The sequence below is a fragment of the Scomber scombrus genome, chromosome 3 (assembly GCF_963691925.1).
Source record: "Scomber scombrus chromosome 3, fScoSco1.1, whole genome shotgun sequence".
Lineage (NCBI taxonomy): Eukaryota > Metazoa > Chordata > Actinopteri > Scombriformes > Scombridae > Scomber > Scomber scombrus.
In genome coordinates, this window is record NC_084972.1 from 18509371 (window position 1) to 18533824 (window position 24454).

Here is a 24454-nt window from a genome sequence, read left to right on the forward strand (position 1 = left end):
TAGTGGCTTTCTTTGGTCTTGATTCAAGTTTTTCCGGCATCACGAAAATGGCTCACTTAAAATCGAGGCTGATCACTATGGTAACATACAGATGATCAGATCAAACCTATTAACAGTCCAACTACTGAACAATCAGCTTATTCCTGTAGGATCGTGACATGAATTAAAGTACTGAGTTTGCAATTAAGTGGCTAATAAACATATAAAGGCACTTTTATAAATCTTTAGAATCACTTTGGCCATAAATATAAAAATGTCAACCATAGTAGAAATAGTATTTGCAAATATTACCTATGGGTTTAAAACTTAACTTAAACTTAACAAAGAAAGTTTACCACAGTAACAGTGTGATGAATTCCCGCATATTAATTGTGTACATTTTGAATTAACGTAAATTATAAGTGCAACATTTCATACAGACTGACCTGATCAGGTGTTTATTTTAAATTATCTTTACATTTCCTATCTGCTTTGGTTGCAGGAAGATGTTTATGTTACCTTTAGCTGTTTAAGTGTATCACTTATTCATGACAGCTTGTTCATTATGAGACAAAAAGCAAAAAAATGTCACTGGAAATTACGTACAATAAGGATATTTTCCATATTAATTCTGGACTACTGAACATGTTAAAAACACTGACCCCAGTTAGAGAGGCCTATATTATAATTATAATTATAATCACAATTATAATTACTTTCAATATTTTGATATTATTGTCAAAGTTTCTACAGTGTATTTTTCTTTTGTAGTTATGTGATTATGTTGTATATCATTTACCTTCTCTTGTTTCAAATAAACTGCTCAAAGCTGGAGAGAAAAGTTAACTGAGCCAGTGTTGACCTCAATTACAGTAACCCAAAGAGAGCCAAACTAAGGGAAATTTCTTCATGATGCAGGCCCCAGAGCATTTACACAACTGACAGTTTTACATTGTTCACACCACAGAAGAAGCTACAGCATGAAAATAAATAATACAAAATAAATAATAGACAGAATCTGCTGCTGGGTGAGCCTCACAGTTGAAGCTCCCTCCTACAGTTTTTGCTCAGATGTTGCTTTTGGCAGCTTTTGCTGTTAACTCAGAATGAATAATCTGCGCCTGTTTTCATTTGCATGTTTCATCCTAGTCAGTGTCCTGGCACATGCAGGAGCTCCTGCACTTCGAGCAGTTTTTACATGACAGTAGATCCGGGCCTTCACCTCACATTCACTTCAGTGTCTTTGACCTTTGCCGAGACAGTTTCAGTACAGCACACGACCCAGAATGATTACCCTCTGCCCTCTTGAGTACACTGTCTCATAAATCTACTAAATCCAACAAGATATCAGGCAGAATTTAAGTGAAGAGTATTTTTCCCTGAATCTATTTTCTCAGAGCACATGACGTGAGACAACAGATTAGATAAGCCAGTATGATGACAAATACCAGTGTTAGACCTCTTAACACAGATCAGTGATGAAACATCTGTGAAGAAAGTACATGTATTGTTTTTTTGAAATGCTTCCACAGATTCCTGGTATGTTCTTCAAGTGCTTCCAGTCAAATAAAAGGTTGTTAAAGGATGTCAAATAAGACAAAACCAGACCAAAACTATATATTTATAAAAAAGGAATGTAGGAACCCGTGACAGTGCACAAGGTTCAGTGCAATAATGCTGTGATAATTGGATTCTAGGATTAATTATTGTGACAAGCATTTCAAGTGATCTACATACATTTTCCTATGTAGACTTTTAGCATAAAACACCCAGAAGTCTGGTGTCAGTGGCCGAGATTTCTTTAAACGTGCTGCGTAATTTTTTTTGATTGATGGGAAGTTGTTTGTCAGTTTTATCCCATCCTTTATTTGCACCGTTTGTCAAATCTGAATTTATGCACTTCTGTATGCTTCTATATGGGGAATGTAGCTTCTGAACAGCTTTCAGTGTTATCAATATGTTATCGGTATGTGATGCTTTTTGGCCCTCTGTCCAGATTCTCCCGATCTCTTATTGAAAGTAATGATTCTCTGTGGGAGAACGTTTCAATTTGATCACACATGCCTTATCCTGATGTCCACAATCTGATTCAGCAGTTAGTCTTTTGACATCAGTATGAAGCTATTACTGTGTGTACTGGATCACTTATATTGGAGTTAGTAAATTTGTTAAATTTATACAAATAAATGTATTTATTTCAGGGTTTAATCTGGATTAATATTAGCCCCATAACACTGAAATAATGATAAGAAATGAAAGGAATAATCAATAAATAGACATGAACTTAATAACCAACTATTTTGATAATTGGTGGTAATTTTCAGATTAATTCATAATGAAAATAATTACAAGTTGCAGCACTAATAATGACAACATATTTTATGAATAGGTATTTGTGGCAGGAAGGCACTCAGGGCAAAAATGTAACTTAAACATTATTGCCAGTTTATATAAAGAATTTGAATTGAATTGAGTGAGTAAAGTGGTCACTCCAATATCTCTCCATGTATTGCTCAGTATGACAAACAAGGCAGGAGTATATGTGAGTTGAAAACATATTAGAATAAGTTAATTAGTGGAGAAAATTACTAACATTGCCATCCTGTCAGCTGCAGCGTCTCATTCATATGCAGTTACGTGTGATGAATTCCTGGAAACGTCCTCCCTCAGTGATTTATCAGGCCCTGATGTCTTTTTGTTGTTACTATTGGATCTGCTTACAGAGTTAGAAGGGGATATTTTTTAAAAAGAAAAAGCTTTTTTGACAAAATATTTGTAAAACGCTGTTTTTCTCCATCTGCCCGGTGTTCCACCCAGCAGTGCCTTGTTGCACTCGTTTTGGATGGCAGGAACATCAGGATCATCATAGATGTGGACGTTCATCCTGCAGGTCATGTGAAAGACGCACTTCAATTTCAAGGGTTGCAGTCGTTAAACTTTAATGGACTTCTCGGAAAGGGGAAAAAAGGAGAAAAAATAAAGCTCATGGACTAATGAAACATTTTTAAAGAGCACAACAGACGGGTGTTTAGCAGCTGGCCTCCCCATCCTGCCTTTTCATGGAAAGATGTTTGAGAATGCACCCTGCTGCCCTCCTGCTACGTGTCATTTCTCTCTACACTGTGGTTCAGCCTTGAATCAAAGCACAGACACTGTCCATTTTCAAAGATTTCTACTTTGTCCCATCTTCACACTGTACATTATACATTTGAAGCCTGTCAAAGACTTTCTCCATGACGACTGACTGAAACAAACGAGTGAATGTTTATGTACAGTATACGTACTGTCGTGCATCTCTGCTGTACCCGAGCATGGTGGGGACCCGGAGAAGCAAATTAAAGCTCAATACTATTTGGAGACCTCAGCAACAACACTGCTTTCAGAAAACAACGACAAAAGAACCAGCTTTTCATCTTGCAGTATTTACTTTATTGCATTATTAAAACAACACTGTTGTACATTGAGGGAAGACATTTTGTGGAAGTCTTTATAGCCTATAATATATTACTACTGTTGAGGTCAGTGTTGTAGTTTGGTTTTGAATTTACCGGTGTTTATTTGCATGATCTTTTGAACAATCTACAGATTTGTGTACATAGTCTGATGGATATTTTACATTCCTTTCCACGTCCAGCTCTCCAGTGCTGTGGGGAGAGGTGAGGGAGCCCTCTGTGGATATTTTGGGGTGACGTGTGGGACCTCAGAGCTTCTCTGCTGGTGTGTAAACAAACAAAGCTGAAAGTTTGACTTCAGTGAAGCCTATAATAACTGTCAGTGTTTGCAATTTAGGTCTTTTGCAACAAGTAAAAGTTTAGAGTTATGAGCAACATACTGCCTGATTCAACATTTGTCATTTATTAGGAAAAATGTCTCCAAGCAAAATAATAGCACTTGAAATGATTTATGCATTTAAAGGCTGTGTAAACAAATAGGGCATGTGTGGGGACTATTAATGAACTTTGTTTATGAAAAAGTGTTATTTATTTAATTTATATATGTATTAATTATTTTATTTATTTATGTATGTATTTATTTGGGTATTGTGAATAATATTTGTATTGAACAAGAAAGGAACTGAATGTGTTTAAAGCTTGCGTGGGCACAAAAAGCAGTTTACAAAAACAAAATAGCAAAACAGACAAAAAAAAAAAAAAAAATATATATATATATATATATATATATATATATATATATATATATATATATATACTGTACGTCTATGTCATTTTATTTATGGAGTATCAAAAAGATAAGAATGTTCATGTTTTTGCTGTAACTTTTGCTTTTCATTTTGCTGACATTGTCGTTTACTCTGGACAGTTTCCTCTCTTTGTGCCAGTCTCCGACGCCACCTCATTTTTGTACAGACGATGTGAAGCAGTCAGCAGAAGATGAAGGCTTACTTTGTAAAGATTTTGTCAGTCACATTACAAAATGGATATTTAAATGTTTATATCTTTGGTGATTAAAATGCTATTGATATTTTTCACTTCAGCTCTGAATCGTTCTTGTTCCTCACTGTTTAATATCCTGGTTGGACAGTGCTGGAGCACATGCAGTATGGGAAACAAATCCCAAATCAGTCAAGTTATTACATAAAGGGACATGAAACTGCCCTGTTAATATTATTGTTAACATTATTTCATACATAATTGTTCATATTATTGGTGACTTGCATCTAAAATCATAGACTTACTTTCTGTGTCAAAATGCAAACATCTTGACATCTACAGTTTCATGATGCAAGTATCATGAAACAATATCTTTTTTTTTTTTTACAGTTTTGTAGCATGGATGACACAGCTGTGCTAATGTTCGGTTAACTAACATGAGCTGGTCACTGTATGGAAGAGACTGGGATCATTCCTTTATGTGTAACGCATCAGACTTAACTTAAATATTGCTTTATTAACTTTGCAAAACTAAATGTTACAAATAAATACATAAATATAAATTTACTGAACTGAAATTGAAATAATGGTATTTGATACCAGATCAGCCCAATGTTACCGATACCCAATCCAATTATATTTGTCCTCCTTCATGGCTGCTTTACAGATTAAGATTATATTTCCAGCTACTTTAAATGTACACTTGGGTAACATTGTGAAAGTTATTTTAAAGATCAGAAGTGACCTTTGCACTCTGCGCTCCTCAGCATCAGACACACACATAAGAAGGTTTCTCTTATTGTCTTACATCTCCTCAGTAAGTCAGCTCTGTCCTGCTCTGTACTGCCAGTTTAAAATGCAGTGAAGCTGAAGTCTTATCACTTTAGTATATTCCAGTAAGCAGGCGTGCTCTTTTGTCAGCTGTCAGGGATTAAAACAAAAATTTCAGGCTGCTACAGGCGTGGACCAGAGGAGGAATCCAGCTTGCGTAGACGTTATGTGCATTTGCTCAGGATGTCATTCAGTAAGGATATTATATACAAATATTAGGCCAAAAGCTCCAGAGGAAAGGTGATAGGTCACTGACTACTTCAATGAAACCTCCAGAGAAATGTATGGGATGTTTTGGCTTCACTGATTCAATTAAGTAGCAGTCATTCAGGCCCTATGCGCTCACTAGTCCTATTTGGATAAGTGATACCTTCCATCCAGCAGGCACAGAGCCCTATTATGGGACTTAAAGAGAAATACACCATTTGATTTACTAGTGCTATGATAGACTGTGAGTACTTGGCAAAGAAGTTTGAATCTTGTGATTTCACATTTTAATGTGGTAGGCTATATCCAGCAGACCTCACAAGCTCATCCCTCACAAGCTGAACAAATGAGACACTGTGCACATGAAGCTTTCTGGAGGTCTGCTGCAGAGCACAAGCATCCTTTTGGGTAAAATTGTTTTTGATTATAACTAATCAAAAATTTCAGCATCAGATGTTCTGTCTTTAAGTTTAAGATGGCTTTTTTAGTCTACAGTTGACTAACTTATAAATGTGATGAATTATTTCTGCATGATGCATGTGTTTCAGAGCTATGATCAATTATGCCCTTTTAACTTTGACTCTTTGATTATAAAGAAGTCATTGAGATACAGCGATGAAAAACAAGTGTAACATGACAGATTTAGAGCAGGACACTATATGAAGCATGTCCATGTAGAGGGCACAGTTGTTGTCTGTGTTTCTTTTTTCTAAATTCAATGCTTCTCTGACATGGATACAGTTACTTGGAGAGGGGGACAGGGGGGGTGTTTGGGGGTCTCTGAGCAGTACTTGTTAACTACATAGAGAAAATACAACTGTCATATAGCATACTTGGACCAAAGGGCCAATATAAGATTAAAATGGACAAATAGTGTCTCCTGTGTGAGCAGTAAAGAGACAGTATAAAGTTTTGTCTGTCACACATTGTGCTACAGATTCAAGAGCAAACAAGCGCATAAAGATTAGTGTCAATGGGAGAAGTCAGCAATGAAATGGCTCCCCGAAGAGGAAGCACACAGCAGCGGATGACTGCTTCGCCCCCAAAGGATTGTGGAATATATTTTTGTTCTCTGCTGTCAAGAACACTCACTCCATCTTTACTTCCACTTGCCACATAATTTGGTTAAATGGTTGTCTTAAATTATATAAATATTACATCTACATCTACATGATGCAGTGGAGATTATCAACATGAGAATTCAGATTTTGTTGTAAAAAAAAGAAAAAAAAGAAATTCAAATTGGTTATGGAATTTTCACCTCTGTGCAGGATGAACTCTGCTCTTATTTCCAGGTACAATAGACCTGCCCGGTATTCAAGGTGAGAAACCCTGTACAGGTATGTGACAGATAATTATAATGATGTGTTTATTAATTAATTGGGATGTAGTTTTGTTGTATATATCAAAACAAGAATATTTGTCCCAATTTAAAGCTGTAAGGTGTGCACAGTCAACAAACTGGAGAATGTAAATGCTCCCTTCACTGCAGAATTGAATTAGATTTGGGTCATCTCATTCTTTATCCTGATATATTCATATTCAGATGCTTATTCACCCATAGTTTCTGTCATTTGACTGAAATTTGCCATTTTGATCATCTAATGAAGGCCAAAAACTGTTTTGGGCATTTTGATTTTCATACAGTGTGAATTTGTGTGAGTTGTTGAATATCAGAATTAAACAATTAATATCAGCAAAAGACCAATGTTTTCTTTTCTCAGCCTGTGTGAAAAGATGGCAAACATGGACCAGGTTTTGTATTGTGGATTGAGAACTTGACAACTCACCTGAACTAACCCATGACAAAGCACACCTCTCTAATATTTAGTAACCACAGCCAGTTGCTATCAGCAACTCCCATTTCTCTCTTCTATACTTGAACCAAGTGTTTTGTGTTTTTGCAAAGAAACATTTGAAGGCAGCAGACTGACAACATATATTTATTGAATATAGTTCTACAATATTTAGTGAGAATATCTCAATGAACAATCATATTTTATGATTCTCATTTGTATCTCTCATAGAGTTTTCATCTTATTCTTCAGCATCTTTTGCCTGAAATAGAGAAGAAAAACAGAATGAATGCCATTTAAAATTCCATTTGAATTAAAAAGAGTCACAACAGCTCACTGCTTCAGTGTTATGCTTCACCAAGTGTGTATTACTTACTTTTCCAATTTCTCGACTCTTTGCCCTCAGCTTATTGACCTGGGACTCGGCGATGTCGGCACGCTCCTGAGCCTCCTCCATCTCATGCTGAACCTTCCTGTACCTGGACAGGTGAGTGTTGGCCTGCTCCTCCTGTGAGAAAATTCAACACTGAAGTCAACATCCAAGAATACTGAAGATAGGATGATTTGACTTTTCTGTTAGCTACGAAAGCGGAGACATTGTGTTTTTTCTTTTTCCAGGTCCGCATGTACTTACAGCCTCCTCAGACTGTCTCTTGTAAGCCTTCACTTTAAGCTGCAGCTTGTCCACCAGGTCCTGAAGTCTTACAACATTCTTCTTGTCCTCCTCAGTCTGCAGTTAAAATTAATTCATGATTAAAATGTATTTATATAACCAACTGTCAGACAACTGTAACAAGCAATTGCAAAAAACAACTACCGACCTGATAGGTGAGCTCCTTCACTCTTCTCTCATATTTTCGAACACCTTTGATAGCATCTGCTCCCCGCCTCTGCTCGGCTTCAACCTCACCCTCGAGCTCACGTACCTGTGATGTGAACAATGCTATTATTAAATTTGGATGTTACATCAACGGCAGAGATCAGCTTGGAGAGTAAATAAATATTTACCCTAGACTCCAGTTTCTGGAGCTGCTTCTTGCCACCCTTCATGGCCAGATTCTCAGCCTCATCCAGGCGATGCTGCAGGTCCTTCACTGTCACCTCCAGATTCTTCTTCATCCTCTCCAAATGAGCGCTGGTGTCCTGCTCCTTCTTCAGCTCCTCTGCCATCATGGCAGCCTGAAATACAACAACCATGAATGAAGCACACAACACCACAACGGTGTAAAGAGCTATATATAAAATCACCTCAACCCACATCAGTGATGGCCTTCTTGGCCTTTTCTTCAGCATTTCTTGCTTCCTGGACAGCATCTTCCACTTCACCTTGGACCTGGATGAAGTCAGCCTCCAACTTCTTCTTTGTATTGATAAGGCTGGTATTCTATTTGAAATAAAAGCAATGATTAACTTTCATGTGTTCAACTAAATAGCAACTTGTTTGTCAAGCCTTTGAGAGTACCTGAGAGTGTAGCAGCCCCACACGCTCACTGGCGTCAACCAGCTCCTGTTCAGCCACTTTGCGGCTTCTCTCTGTCTGCTCCAGTGCAGCTCTCAGCTCCTCGATCTCAGCCAGCATCAGGTTGTTCCTGCGCTCTACCATGGCGACCTGCTCCTTCATGTCATCCTGGCTTCTAATGGCTTCATCAAGATGAAGCTGGGCATCCTGAATTGTAAAAAATGATAAGATACTGTATATCAGCAACTGGTGTTTTTTTTTTAGCTGATCTGTCAGGATATTGTCAGTGGACGTACCTTAAGCTGTCCCTGAACGTTTCTCAGCTGTTTCTGGGCTTCAGCAGCCTGGCGGTTGGCGTGACTCAGCTGAATCTCCATCTCATTGAGGTCTCCCTCCATCTTCTTCTTGATTCTCAGGGCGTCATTCCTGCTCCTGACCTCAGAATCCAGAGAGCTCTGCATGGACTCAATCACTCTCTGACTGTTCCTCTTGATCTGCTCAATCTCCTCATCCTTCTCTGCTATTTTCCTGTCAACTTCACTCTTGACTTGGGTAAGTTCAAGCTGAACGCGGAGAATCTTGGATTCCTCATGCTCCAGGGTGGCCTGTGAACAAGTGTGATCTTTATCAACTAAAGTAGAACAGTTCCTCCATTCAAAATACAGAAATGGAAGCTAAGTCACAGTGAGGAAAAATAGCTCTTGAGCGGTCAAGCATGGGTCTTGCACGGTTGTACTCTATAGCTCTGCTTATATTTAAACACTTTTTCTAACAGCAGAACTTCAGATTTTATATCTGTGTTACATAAAAAGTTCTTGTACAATGGCTGAATCACTTGCACAAGGCAGTTCTACTATCACTATAACTATAAGTAATGATTGGTATGACGATTGAGTTTTACCTCTGCCTCCTCCAGGGCCGTCTGGATTTCACTCTTCTCACCTTCCACTGTCTTCTTCCCCTTCTCAAGCTCGTGAATTGTCTTACCGGTCTCTCCAAGTTGTTCACTAAGATCTGAGATCTCCTCTGTTGAAGCAGTTTATCATTTAATACATTTTAGAACATTAACCAATGTTAAAATGTTGTTTTTTTTAAACCAAAAAACCCCATTGTAATTAAATAATAGAGACACTTCTGATAAACAGATTTTGTGTTTAGAGTGTGAATCTTTTGGGGAAATGAAATACAAATTAACAAACAGGATCTAATGTCTTACGTTGCAGGTTCTTGTTCTCCCTCTTCAGGGTCTCCAGGTGGTCCAGAGCTTCTTCATAGGAGTTTTTCATTTTGAAAATCTCAGTGCTTAAAGCACGAGCTTCCTTCTGGGCTCCTTCCAGCTCTGCCTGGTTCTCCTCATACTTCTGCTTCCATTCAGCAAGAACCTGAAAGAACAACAAATATTTTAGCCTTCACATTAACCTCACATTCACCAGTCAGCACTGTGGGTGTACACAACAATATCTAACCTTGTCAAAGTTCCTTTGCTTCTTGTCGAGGGTAGCAGCCACAGCATTAGCTCTCTCCACATCGATCATCAGGTCTTCCACTTCACCCTGCAGTCTCTGTTTTGTCTTTTCCAGAGAGGCACATTTTGCGTTCACAGCCTCAATGGTTTCCTCTGCATCCTGAAGACGCTGGGCAAGCTTTTTCCTTTTAAGAATATTTTATTTTAAAACTTGACGATAACTTAAACTCATTACGCATTTGTAGAAGAAGCTTCAATTGTAACTGTAATACTTACTTTGCCTCCTCAAGCTCCTCAGTACGCTGAATGGCATCAGTCTCATATTTGGTTCTCCATTGAGCCACCTCACTATTGGCCTTGGACATTGAACGCTGCAGCTCAGCCTTGGCCTCCTGCTCCTCCTCATACTGCTCTCTGAGCAGGTCACAGTCATGACGAGCTGACTGAACAGCATGAGCCAGGGCGTTCTTGGCCTACCATTCAGGTGAGAACATGATTAATATTGAGTAATCGTCCGGTGGCCTTTTCCTCTATGATTATCCTGCTGATTTCATTTACTGTTACCTTAACTTCCTCTTCTATGTGCCTCTTCAGCTCCTCAATCTGCTGAGTGTAAGCCTGCTTGCCTCTTGTGAGCTGAGACACAAGAGCGTCCTTTTCTTCCATCTGACGCGCAAATTCACCTAATCAAAGACACTGTTTTTAGTAACTCAGTGAGCAACAGTACTAAATGACATGAATGGAAAATGACACAAAGAAAATTATGACTCATTATGAACACATTAGTATCATATGCTGATGTGTGCCGTGTACAACGAAACCTCCAATTTGTGAGCACAGGGAACAGAACAGGGTTGTTAGAGATACATAATAAACTAAAGGAAGTCAGTAAGAGTTTGATTTAATTTATGAAGGTTTATCATAATTTCATACCATTTTCAGTTGCAAGTCTTGCCTTCTGTGCACTAAGGTCATTTAGTTGACGAACATTCTCATCATTCTTGGATTTGAGTTCACTTAGTTGATCTTCCAATGTTCTGCACATTTTCTCAAGATTGCCCTGGTAAAAGAAAACATTTACTAGTATTAAAAAATAATTACCATTTGTTTCTTGCTCCCTGTATGAAATCATGGTACTCTCACCTTTGATTTGGCAATGGACTCCATATTGCTGCTGAGGTCATCAATCTCCATCTTATATTCACTTTTCTCTTTCTCCAGTTTCTGTTTGACACGCTGAAGGTTATCAATCTGTTCTCCCAGTTCTGCCACACTGTCAGCCTGCTTCTTGCGGAGAGCTGCGGCGGTGGCCTCGTGCTGCAGGGTGGACTCTTCAAGATCACGACGCAGTTTCTGGAACTCGGCCTCACGCTTCTTGTTCATCTCAATCTGAGCAGATGTTGCTCCTCCAGCTTCTTCAAGCCTCTCACTGATCTCCTCCAGTTCCCTGGAGAGATCAGACCTCTGTTTCTCCACCTTGGCCCGAGCTGCCCGCTCAGCCTCAATCTCTTCCTCCAACTCCTCAATACGAGCCTGAAACAGACATGATTTAACTGAAAATGGTTCAAGATATTTGAATGTTGTTTACTCAGACTGACACTTGTCCAAATTATACCTGAAGTTCCTTTATCTTTTTCTGTAACTGGACCCCAAGAGTCTGTTCGTCCTCAATCTTACCCAGGAGCTGGCTCATCTCGAAGTCCTTCCTGGAGAGGACGAAAGTAATTCAGTGTATTAAAGGTGAGTTTTAGTAGATCCTCTTACATAATCATTTACTACAAGTAGGATGCTTTTTCAAATCCCTACTTTTTGATTTTCTCATCAGACTGCTGCTTGTCGTTCTCCAGATCCATTATGGATTCCTGGGCCAGTTTCAGATCTCCTTCCAGCTTTCTTTTAGCTCGCTCAAGGTCCATACGGAGCTTCTTTTCTTGCTCCAGGGACCCTTCAAGCTACCAGAGATAAGTGTTTAATAAAACTTTTGGTATGGCACATTCATGGTCAACATTTGCTTTAAAATGTGGATTACTCACATCATCCACTTGCTGCTCCAGCTTGGTTTTGGACTTTGTCAGAGTGTTGACTTTGTCCTCCTCTGCCTGAAGATCATCAAGGGTCTGCTGATGGGCCTCTTGGAGAGCTTTCTTCTCTTTGGTCAACTTGGCAATGGTCTCATCTTGAGAAGCCATCTCTTCTGTGAGGTTTTTAACCTTTAAAAGTGTATGTATATTTAAGTTAACAAAAGGTTTTTTTTATCTACTCTGAGGCAAAAAGGTATTGTGAAAGACAGATCTTGTAACCTTGTTCTCAGTGGCATGTTTCTCCTTTTCCACTTTGGCCAGGGTAAGCTCCAAGTCGTCAATGTCTTTCTTCAACTCAGAGCACTCATCTTCCAGCTTGCGCTTCTTTGCAGTCAGCTCAGCATTCATTTCCTCCTCATCCTCCAGTCTCTCAGCCGTCTCTTTGAGTTTGGCCTCAAGCTGGATCTTTGCTTTAATGAGCCCCTCACACCTCTCCTCTGCATCAGAAAGGTTTTCTCCTTCCTAAAAGGTAAATGCAAGCAGGTTCATGTCATTGCTAAATCAGTTTGATGCAGTATATTTAGTGGACATGCACAAAGGAAGAAATGGTGTGCTGGTCGGACTTACAGACTGCACTTGCAACAACAGATCATTCTTCTCCTGCAGCAGAGAAACCATTTTTTCTTCAAGTTCTTTCTTCTTAGCCAGAGCCTTTGTGAGCTCCTCTTTGGTTTTTCCAAAGTCTTCTTTCATTTGGGCCATCTCTTTCTCAGTCTCTGCACTCTTCAGCAGAGGCTTAATCTTGAAGTAAAGCTTCATCCATGGCCACGTTTTGACATTCATGAATGAACGGATGTTGTACTGGATGGCGAAAATGGCCTCTCTAACAAAAGACATTGTTTTCAGACAAACAGGGTTTGAAGTTAGTTTACCAGCTAACCAGCAGCAAACGTCATACTACATCAGTTACTGACACTTTACCTCCTCTCCATCATCTTCACAAACTCTCTCCTCATGAGGAAACCTCTACAGAGACCCTGTGTCATGGTTACCAGGGCAGCAAGTTTTTCATCCCGCATCTCCTCCAGAGTACCCAGCAGACCGGCTTTGAAGAACACCTGAGAGCCAATAATTATTAAGTCATTAATCAATGATAATGCTACTGTCTACACGTTTGTCTTGGCAGTGTTTCCATAGGAGTTGCATGTGTACCTTGGTATGACCAAACTTGTACTGAGTCTGGTCAACATCGATGGAGCCCAGGAGTTTCTCTGAAGCCTTCTTGTTGTCGATGAACTGTCCCTCTGGGATGACGCTGGCGTTCAGTACTTTGTATCTAAGAGTAAAGATTTCATTCAGTTAGATTTACTAATTTGAAGGTAAGTAAACACTAATAAGTAACTATCAAGGTAACATTTCTACCTCTGCTTGAAGTCACCATATTGAATCCTGCTGGGGAAACCTTTCCTGCAGATCCTGATACCTTCCAGCACACCGTTACACCTAAGCTGGTGGATGACCAGGAAGTTCTCCATCAGACCTTTAATAAAATCATTGGTTAATTAAAAAAGACAGTCAAAACATATCTGGTCTGGTTTCTTTACTTTATTAACGATAACATTGAGACAAAAAGTACACACCTGGTGTCTTTGATTCATTGGGAATCAAGCAGCGCACAAAGTGAGGATGTGTGCTCCTCAAGTTTGTCATCAGCTTGCCCAAATTCTCCTGAAAGAATTATAGGACATTGCATTTGCAAAATGCACTAAAATAGACATAAAAGCAATAAGATACATCACTGCTGTCAAATTATGTTTCTGTCACATCTTACTCTGAACAATGCAGATACAGTTTGGAAGGAACCACCCTTCTTCTTGCCAGCTTTCTTACCACCACCACTCTCAGCTGTCAGAGGAATGACAGTTGCATTGATTATGAGTAAACTCAGTGCATTTTAAATTTTGATATCTCAGGATAGCTAGACTCCAGCTACATACAATGTAATACAAACACCAGAAAGACACCTCCATATTTCTTTAAAAAAAATATTATCCTTACCATCTGCTGAGAAATGTGATGCATACAGGTAGGCCAGCAGTTTGACTGAAGACTTCTGGTAGAGCTGAACAACTGAGTCGTTCAGGGGGTCCTTGTTCTTGTCCAGCCAGCCAGTGATGTTGTAATCAACAGTACCAGCATAGTGAACCAGAGAAAAGTGAGCCTCAGCTTTGCCTTTGGCTGGCTTTGGCTTCTCAAAGGACTTGTTTTTACCAAGATGCTGATCATACAGTTTGTTCTTGAAGGTTATGTCTGTAGCCTTGGGGAACATACACTCCTCTTCAAGGATGGAGAAGATGCCCATTGGCTGAAATTAAATGAAAAATTGACTCATGATTGCATTGACATATTTCTTTAATTTATGCGTGAACAAGGTTTTCATTAAAGTATGCCATTTACAAAAACAGCATACCTTCTCAATAAGCTCAATGCAGGCAGCCAAGTCCATGCCAAAGTCAATAAACTCCCACTCAATCCCCTCTTTCTTGTACTCTTCTTGTTCCAAGACAAACATGTGATGGTTGAAAAACTGTTGCAGTTTTTCGTTGGTGAAGTTGATGCAAAGCTGCTCCAAGCTGTTGTACTGTTTTTTTTAAAAGAGAAAAGTTAAACGACTTGATATTCATCTGTTACAATCCTTTGTAATTTCTTTAATATAAAAAAGTCCTTTATGCAAATAAAGCACACTTACATCAAAAATTTCAAACCCAGCAATATCCAGGACACCGATGAAAAAGCTTCTGGGCTGCTTAGTATCCAACATCTCATTGATTCTCACAACCATCCACAAGAACATTTTTTCATAGACGGACTTGCAGAGAGCCATGACAGAGTTGTTTACCTGTTTATACAAATGAATGAGACAACATTAATACATATGTTGGAAGCACACACAATAAAAAGTGGTCATGGGTTTCAGAGCTATAATACAATCAGACTATGGGAGCACATTTTACCTGTGGGACTGTCTGACCCTTTGTCACAAACTCATTTCCGACTTTTACCCTTGGGTAGCACAGAGCCTTGTGAAGGTCAGCTGAGTTCAGACCCATGAGATATGCGATTTTATCAGCAACTGCAAAGAAGAGAAAAGTGAGCGATGAGATTTTCACTTGATCGAGAATCCGAAAGAATCTGTGCCATGACTGTTGGTTAGTATCCAAAAGTACAACACACCCTCAGTGCCATCAGGCTCAGCCTGCTCTTCACGCTGCTTCTGCTTGAACTTCATGTTTCCGTGATGCACCACAGCTCCAGTTAGCTTATACATGCCTATCTTCTCCTCTGCAGTAAAGCCCAGGATATCAATGGCAGTCTGTAGGTTTACAAAGAAAATACAGAAGTCTGCTTTCAAAAAGCAAATGAACACATTCACAAATTCACATTTTATATGATGGTGTGGATTTTATTATCTTCTTACGTCAGTGGCAATGAACTCCTCAATGTCATCGATACTCTTGACAGTGATTTCACCCTGACTGATCATGTGATAGTCGAAAGGGTTGGTGGTGATGAGAAGAGCCTCTGAAAAATATTTATTGCACATCAGTAAGCAGACTCAGGTGAAGCCTGTATTTATAGTACAAATACAACACAGGTTATTATGATACATGGTCAAACTGCTCACCAATCAGTTCAGGTTTGTGGCCTGTCATGAGCTGATAGAAGATGTGGTAGCTCCTCTCAGCAGACAGCTGGAATGTCACTCGAGACTTCTCCAACAGATCTGTCGATCGATTGTTACAGTTAGAGACCCGTCAGTTCCGTTCAATGAGCTGAAGGTCCAATAACAAATGGTATCTACTGCATTATCTCTAGACTTACATGTTTCAATGTCTGCTGAGGCCAGCTTTCCACTTGTTCCAAAATGGATTCTGATGAATTTACCCTTTAAAAAGAAGACTGTAAATCAGAATTATAACTTCTTACACTCTAATATTGTTTAAAAAGATAACAAACACTTACAAAACGGGATGAGTTGTCATTCCTCACAGTCTTGGCATTGCCATAAGCCTCCAGCAGTGGATTGGCAGCAATAATTTGATCCTCCAGCGACCCCTTTATTAAGGAAACATGCCAGGGCAAATAAAATAATTAAGGGTGATGAAGATTCACACATTCAATGTGTCTCACCAGAAGATCACATTACACAACTTGATTCTTTTAAGTAATATCACATATTTTAAAGGATTTTCCTGTTTTGCTGACATTTAAGAAAGGATGTGTTCTTGTACCTGCATCTTGCCTGAGGTTTGCTCAGATTTCTTTCCTCCAGCCACTGCGATTGTCGCAAAGTACTGGATGACACGTTTGGTGTTGACAGTCTTCCCTGCACCGGATTCTCCGCTGGGTTGTGGGATGTGTTCATAGATATTGTTCAAAATGACTGACATTTTTATATTATTGCGAATACTTACAAATGATATAAAAGTCTTGGCACTTACGTAATCAGGATTGACTGGTTTTCTCTATCTGCAATATATCAAAAAGTATTTAACAGTTAGAGCAGCTGCTGTATTTTAGGACACATAATAGCTTACAAAATCATTGATACCTTGAAGCATGAACTGATAGGCGTTATCAGAGATGGAGAAGATGTGGGGTGGAGCCTCAATCCTCTTTTTGCCTCTGTATCCTGATACAACCACTGAATCGTACACCGGGAGCCACTTGTAGGGGTTCACAGTGACGCAGAACAACCCAGAGTAGGTCTGTGGAGACAGAGAGGATTGTTACTGACACATCATCCCTGCAATGGTCATACGGCTATTAATGTGTTGATCAGGTCACACTCACGTAGATCATCCATGCTGCATAGCGCTCTTTGAGGTTATACAGCACAGTGGGCTCACTGAGGTGGGTCATCATGGCCATATCCTCAATCTTATCGTACTTTGGAGGGTTCATGGGGAAGATTTCAGTATCTTTCACAGTGAGTGACTGCCACAGAGAAAGAAAAGGGACAGAAAAGAGGTGCAGTTAATTTAAAACATTAACTGGTCACTATTATAATTTATTCAACAGTCAGAGATTATATTTTTTAAAACCATAAAAAAGATATGCATGGCACTCATGAATCAATGCTTACGTTTCCCTTTGAGGGCTGATTACAGAGAAGTTATGTGCTGAATATATGCTGCCCAATCACAAGACATGCACTTCATTTCGTTTTTAACATATCACGCTGCTCTTCACATAGTGATCAGGATCAGATAGATGCTGACAAACATTTGTGAAATTTTAAGTGATGTGAATCCATTCATATGATTTGCTGCATTATTTAAAAAAAATTCATTGTCACCACTCTCACCTGTCCACAGAGAGTTTCCACGGTTGCTTTGCCACCCTCTTTCTTCACAAGTTTCCCCTTGAGGTACATCTCTTTGGGCTCAGTCACAAAATAAGCTGATTTAGCATCAAAGGGAGTGGTTTGAGCTTCAATTCTCTCTCTTTCTGGCTTCCGGAGGTAAACGGCTGCCGGGCCGAAACACTCCATTTCTGCGTCCCCCATGATGACTCTTTACTGCAAATAAGTTAAAACAAGACAGCCGTCATTTATTCAAGTCACAATTTTATCTTCACTCACGATGGTACATTACTAACAAACAAATAGGAAGTGCTGTTAATGATTTTCTGAATATTACACACAAATGAAGAACATAGAAAAATTGACGTCATTAGATCTCATTTAAAGTGAAATAAAATAGTAAGGTATATTTAAAGCTTGTAACAACAGAACACCATCATCTTGTAATTTTCCATTATTTGTATATTATCTTTATTGTGCAACAACCTTTTTGTTATTAAGTCTTAAACACTTAAGGTTAATAAGGAAATCAATCAAATCAACAGTTTCTCTTTACTTATTTAAAGATGTAGACTCCATTATGTGTTGCACATAATTGACTATGTTAATTAACTTGTGAATCATTACACTCACAGTAAATGTTAAATGAAGATGTTGACATTTTTAGAAAGTCTTCACACATGTACTGAGGTATTAAGACAGTTTGCCACAGTAGAAAAATAAATAACTTACCTTCTTCCCTACCCCAGCAGAACAGATAATGATGGTCTGATGAGGATTCTGGAGGAAGAAACACAAATACTTGAAATTAATTAAGTAATCAAACTATTCTATATTCAAATATGAGCTTGCTGTATGCTGAGGTCCTGGCATAAACACAACAGCTCTGTAGTAACTTTGTAGTGTCTGGCAATAAGTGGTCATGCCCTGCATTGTTCATTAAGCTGCTGGCTTTCTTTAGTCTAATAAAAGACTGTAAGTCACTCACCTTGACTCGTTGCCTGTCAGTCCTTGGGGGCGTCTGGACCTCCTTCTTATATAGACAGATCAGTGTTCACTCAGCAGAAATGTCTTTCTTTATATGGTCATGTAGTTTTATTCTCTTTGGTCATGTATTCTTGCCTCTGATCTGATCCTTCACACCTTTTTTTAAAAACACTGATCACTGATCTTTTTGTCACTTTTTTATCACAGACAGATGTAGATTAAGTGAAGTCCTTAACTTTCAGAATCACAATTTTCAAATTGAATGCAATGATATGAATTTAAATTGAGAAATAAATACATAGGCTGTTCTTTGAATGACAAAATGATTATTGTTAATTAGTAGTGTATAAATGGCCAACTTTCCCTTTTGCTGTCATCACCAAATTAATTGAGCTTAACCAAACTAAAACCTACATGAACTGAGTGTTGATGTGAAGTTTTCCTCAGGCATGTAAAAGAATTGTGTTCTGCTTCATTCATTTGTTTTAAATAGAAACAATGATGTCGTTAGGGAGAACACATAAAACATGCATTTCACTGTGAACTGTGGTGCCACACAACAGACACTGTTAAACTCAAGACAGAATTTAAAAAGGTATAAATAGATCAAGATACTTCTAATGCAGCATTTTTTAAACCTTCTGTAAACATTGTTCTGGCAGGCGGATTGGTTTCTGAAGTTCAGACATTGTTTTGGTCTTTACAGTAATCTCCTTAATGCACCTTGGCACTGCAGAGGATCCGACTTTAGCCGTGGAGAAGCTCTCATATATCACTGGTATTCTGTTGCAGAAGCCTTGCAAGTCTTTGCTGTGACAAAGGGGCAAAATTAGGCCTTACTGTTGCTAATCTAAGAACTTGTGAAAATGATGATACCTTATGATAGCAGAAACACTTGTAGAGGTCCGCATTTTTATGAAATCCCAGAGTTAATTAGATTTGTTCTGTAGGGAGGAAGGACAATATAAATTGTAACAATAATCATATTTATAGCAGTTTAATTCCCTGTTCTAATATTTCTTCCAGTCGTGACCCATGTACCCGGAAAAACAAGACAACTGTATCCTATGAAAAATTTGCCTTAAAGTTTATAAAAAATCCATCATAAATAAAGCACTTCATGCATTGTTGCTTCATAAATGACCACATCATATAAAAATTCTGCCATTGCTGCAAATAGGTACATCACAGCGTCTCACTATTTTATAATATTTAATTTGAGGAAGAATTATGTAAAAATACTGTGTGTGAAAGTGTGAAATCCTTAAAAATATAATTGAATGATAACAGTTTTTGATTAACTAATCACAACACCTAGTGGTGAAAACCCTGGTGCACTGCCTATATTTGAGTTCATGTGATAAGATTGCAAATGGTACTAGAGCAGCAGTATCACTCATATTCTGTTGAGTAAGATATATCACATGATGTGCGCAACACATTTGAATGCCTTAAACCATTACATATTTCTCTAAATTGAACATGTAAAATGTTGATTTTTTACACTTGTAGGCAGCTGCAAGAGAGTTTTGTTGAAATATTTTTTTATAGGAGAACCAAACTGATTTAACAGGTTTTATTTAAATTTATCTAAGAACAGCAGGCTCCACAACAGTATCGGTCTTAGCATGAAGGAACAGACAGGTGATGATTGTCAGTCTATTTGTATACACATTATTTCCAACAAGTCTACAGTCATTGTTACCGTTTTTATTTACGTTCGTCTTTCATTAATGTGCTATTTTTAGTTCTTGTGATATTTTGCTCTCCTTCTTTTCTGTTTATGTGTTAAAATGTGTTGTTACCTTGTAAAACACTTGCACTTGCATGAAATGGTGATATACAAATAAACTTGAACTTGAACTAAAGTGTATGGCTGCTGCTATGTCTCTCCCATCTGACCTTTGATGTCAGTGTACATGACTCCGAATGAGCTGTCTGGAAGAAAGCAGTGTCAGGTTTCCAGCAGTGCCTTACTGGCGATACTCCAACACAGAGCAGAACGTGTTTGAACAAATTCTGACCCTCCACAGTTGGCCCTAAAACCTGATTCTGAGCATACAAAATGTTACATTTGTTTGCAAAAAGACTGGTTGGGTCAGATCTTAGTGTTTTAAAGAGGTTTTTTGAGGGTGTGATAATCCTAGAGGTCAGACTGCTGACAGACATTCCCTTCCTAAGTGATCCTTGAACAGAGGTCAGAGGGCTTCAGCTTTCTAGGGACTGCCATAAACATCTGATTAAGATCATCCAGGTCTCATTATCCAAGGAGGGTCGAATTGAGTAAAACTGAACCTGGTTGAAGATATGTGAAGACGTCTTCAGTTCTAGTTCAAAGACCTTGACAACCACCCACACATGTTAAATACCTGGGATTCCCCAACAGTCGGTTTGAACTGAAGAATCCCCTTGGATGAGGTGAAACATCTTTAAGTATCTTCAACTAAGTCCAATTGGACTCGATCCAACTCTCCTCAGATCCGTCAAATATCTGTTATTATCACACATCATCACATTATCAGGGCCATAAAAAGTTATCTAAATATTGCGAGAGGGACATTTCTAAAGGTTAAAGTGTACAAAGCTGTTACAGCAGCTGGACTTTGATTTGCCCGTTTCATTATTTTTATTTTAGTTGTAATAAAAAGGTAAAATAATTCAAATGAGCTGCACGCAAACTGCACACAACGTTAGAGTTTACAGAATTTAAAACTTTGCAATTAATCAACTTGAGGTTTGTTTATTATTGAGATATTTTATTAACTTGTTTAATGCAAGAAAATGTTGTTAAATTACATTTATTCATCATTTAATGGGGCAATTAACAACTATCAGCAACCGAAAAACCTCCTAAGTTCAGTAATAACAGCAAAAGTAAGAAAACTGACTCAAATTAAATAGAAAACAACCTTTAGTAGCAGAAGCTAAACTTGAAATCAGCTTTATTTTTAGTTTGAGTTTCCTCAGTTTATCATTTCATTTTTACATTTTCATCATGTTATTTTTCAGTTTGACCTGCCAGACGTTACAGCTTGCTAACATAAACAATCAAACTTCAAATGCCTGATGATAAATGATTTGGAGAAGTGATGAAAAAAGCTGTTAAACAAATCATTTTCTTCTTTAAAAAAAAAAAAATCTATTACTTTATCACTATTTTGCATTGCACTCCTTTTGCATTTTTGAAAGTAATACTTCTTTTTAAAAAAAATCACTTTCACCCATCATATTCCTCATTGTATCAGATTGCCTCTCTGCATTTCTGACAGTATAACAAGTCAGTGAGTGGGCTCAGACGATGACCCATCTGTCTCCCCTCTGTGCTGCGGAGAGTCAAAGGTTAACAGAGGAAGACAGCTTCATTTACAGGTGGCTGTTGACATGTCAAATTGTCGACTGACTCTCTTACACAAGGAGCTTTTTTTATGTTTTTGTTCTTATTATAACACCTACAGCAGTGGTTGGGTGGGGTCCTTTAGGGGCTTTTCCAGCAAACAAGAGAATTATTTTATTTTCACTATAATTTCAGCAATAAGTAACACAATGACAGAATGTATGACTATTTTGGTCATGGTTTTCATACACTTTCTTTGGTAAAACATCTAACAGCAAAAATCTTATCAGATGGGGGAGCCTGGGACAAAATCTTATCAATTGGAGGTCCATGGTCTAATCTGTATTAGTTTAGGGGTCCTTGATATGAAAAAGTTTGAGAACCACTGATCTACACTGTACTATTAGCTGGTATGACATGACTTGTAGCTTCAGATGCTGGGAATAATATGCTACATGTAGTGTCGTTGTTTATTTGCCTGTAGAAAAGTCAACTCTATAAGCGTCTTTTAGTGGTCTATTGTCCGACGTGGAATCCGAAGTGAACAGGTGATTAGATTTGTGTCTCCAGGTTTTTCTAGACAGGCACTTGTGTTGTCTCAAGGGTGCAGATGTATTTTTAAACCCTTTCTTTAAATGGTCCTGTTGTACTGTGTGTCCTGACAGATGAACCGAAGACAAGGCCAGGCTTGTAGCTTGACCTTCCCCTAAGTCAAGTGTTTGTTCCCCATATGTGGCAAGAAGGGGATCATGTTATATGATGTGTGGTAGTTTGCATTCTTTCCTTGTTGAAAGATGACACTGAAGTGGGAAAGAGGGCATTAGGAGATAAATACTGAGGACTTCACACCCTACAAAATAGGCCAATATATTCAATAAAAATGTGATACTTGATCTCTTTTGCTCCTGTGTGTGCTTATTTGGAGGAAATACAAATATAGCTGTCTCCTCAGCAATGCTCTTGAGCTCAACCATTTGTCACTGACCTCAAGTCTTATTGTGGAACAACCTTTGATATAAAACCCTCACTTGGTGGTCTTATTCCCAGTTTAACAAAAGGGCAGAAGTGTTCACAACTCCGAGTCCAGTTTCAGAAGTAAAATATACATATAATAATAAATAGGTCCATTGATGTGTATGTCAGTTTAATTTAATATTTTCCAGATTTCTATTGTTTATTTAAGTTTAAATCAAGATTGATGGATTGATGGATTGATGGATTGATGGATTGATGGATTGATGGATTGAAGTCAAATCTTACTGCTTTAAGCAGCAGCAACTTCTAACACTAAGCTGACATGTTTGTATATGTGACACAATTTTAAAGGAATGAGATCAATTGCTAATTAATAAGACAGAATAATCAATCACTTTTATGATTGTCTGACAAGTCTTGGTCTCCAATAGGAACTTGCATAATTATATAATATATAATAAAGTAATTAAGTGAACAATTTGTATTCCTCCTTCCACATATATTTATCTTGACTCATTCCTCCCATCAGTTTGCTCAGCTTCATCTTTCATTCATGTCCTTTTATTACAGTCTTCAAAAACATTCCTAATGAAGATCACTACGATAAATATTAATATTTGGAACTGTCTGAATATGATTACTGATCCTTTCTTAACTTTTTTTAATTGTTCAAACAAGTGCATTTTCATTATTGGCTATTTAGCGAAATTAAAAAATATTGAAATTTCTTTATATAATAACTTGCATTATTATTCTAGAAAGCTAAATTAGAAGCCAATTAATTTGTTCGTAATACATTTTAACGTACAGTTGCATAAACAGCGGGAATAGAATCACTGCGTGTTGAGGTTCACTAATAGGTCTATTTTGATCCAAGGACCCCAACTTGACATAGTGCAACATATGTTTGAAGCACATAGAAAAACTGTAAGGTCACTAGACTGCGAGTAACATTATCACCACACGTGAAAGATTTGCAGTTATCGTAACCTAGGGAACTTTTATGTGACAACAGGCAACAGTTGATAACCAGCCTATTTTGAAGGGTTGAACCCCACAGTGGACAGGTTTAAATTACACTTTTCAAAATCACTTTGTGATTCCACTGTGACTGTTAACTATTAGATTTATGTTCTTCTGATGGATGTAGGTCATTTGTCAGATTTTTGACATGGGAAGATCTTTTGTTGAATGGATAAAGAGTTGTAATTAAGATAAGTCATACTTTTAGTGTATACGTTTGATTTTGTGATAAATCTTTTTTTTATTTTTTATTTTATTTTTGGCTTTAACAAAGGAATCTCTGAATTTTCTTGGATAAAATTAATTTTTCTGTGCGATAATCCAGAGGGATTTTCAGAACAGATACCGGTGTTGACACTGCCTATATTGCATTAAGTGTCTGTTGACTTGAATCTTCATCTTTATGTTTGGACAGTGTACCTTTTCTAGTTACTTGCAATGTTTGTGTAAAGGTAGTCCTCTTCACATAACACTGAGCTTATTAACCGAAACAAACTTTAACAGAACAAAAACACCATTAAAAGACATCAAGTTGCTTGCAGCTTTATTACACACTTAACACGTCAAACAAAAAGATCATATTGTATGATTTCTTGTATTGTGTCTCATCAATACTGATGT

The 24454-nt window shown here is 38.0% G+C and overlaps 1 protein-coding gene across 1 annotated transcript; it reads right to left on the reverse strand.

Annotated features, from left to right (window-relative positions):
- Positions 1-7445: 7445 nt before the first annotated feature.
- Positions 7446-17718, reverse strand: LOC133977916 (myosin heavy chain, fast skeletal muscle-like). Its single transcript, XM_062416215.1, has 39 exons — positions 17518-17718; positions 17004-17147; positions 16762-16918; positions 16652-16679; positions 16442-16553; positions 16173-16265; positions 16032-16095; positions 15835-15933; positions 15628-15731; positions 15384-15522; positions 15164-15282; positions 14899-15048; positions 14620-14790; positions 14208-14514; positions 13981-14054; positions 13790-13877; positions 13572-13689; positions 13362-13485; positions 13131-13267; positions 12777-13032; positions 12429-12671; positions 12162-12338; positions 11935-12080; positions 11744-11834; positions 11272-11661; positions 11062-11188; positions 10693-10811; positions 10405-10601; positions 10130-10313; positions 9880-10045; positions 9565-9689; positions 8960-9268; positions 8667-8870; positions 8463-8588; positions 8213-8383; positions 8026-8130; positions 7839-7934; positions 7581-7712; positions 7446-7466 (listed from the first exon to the last, which is right to left on the reverse strand). Exons 1-39 carry the CDS (start codon positions 17716-17718, stop codon positions 7446-7448), a joined length of 5814 nt encoding a protein of 1937 aa, XP_062272199.1.
- Between the last annotated feature and the right edge of the window lie 6736 nt (positions 17719-24454).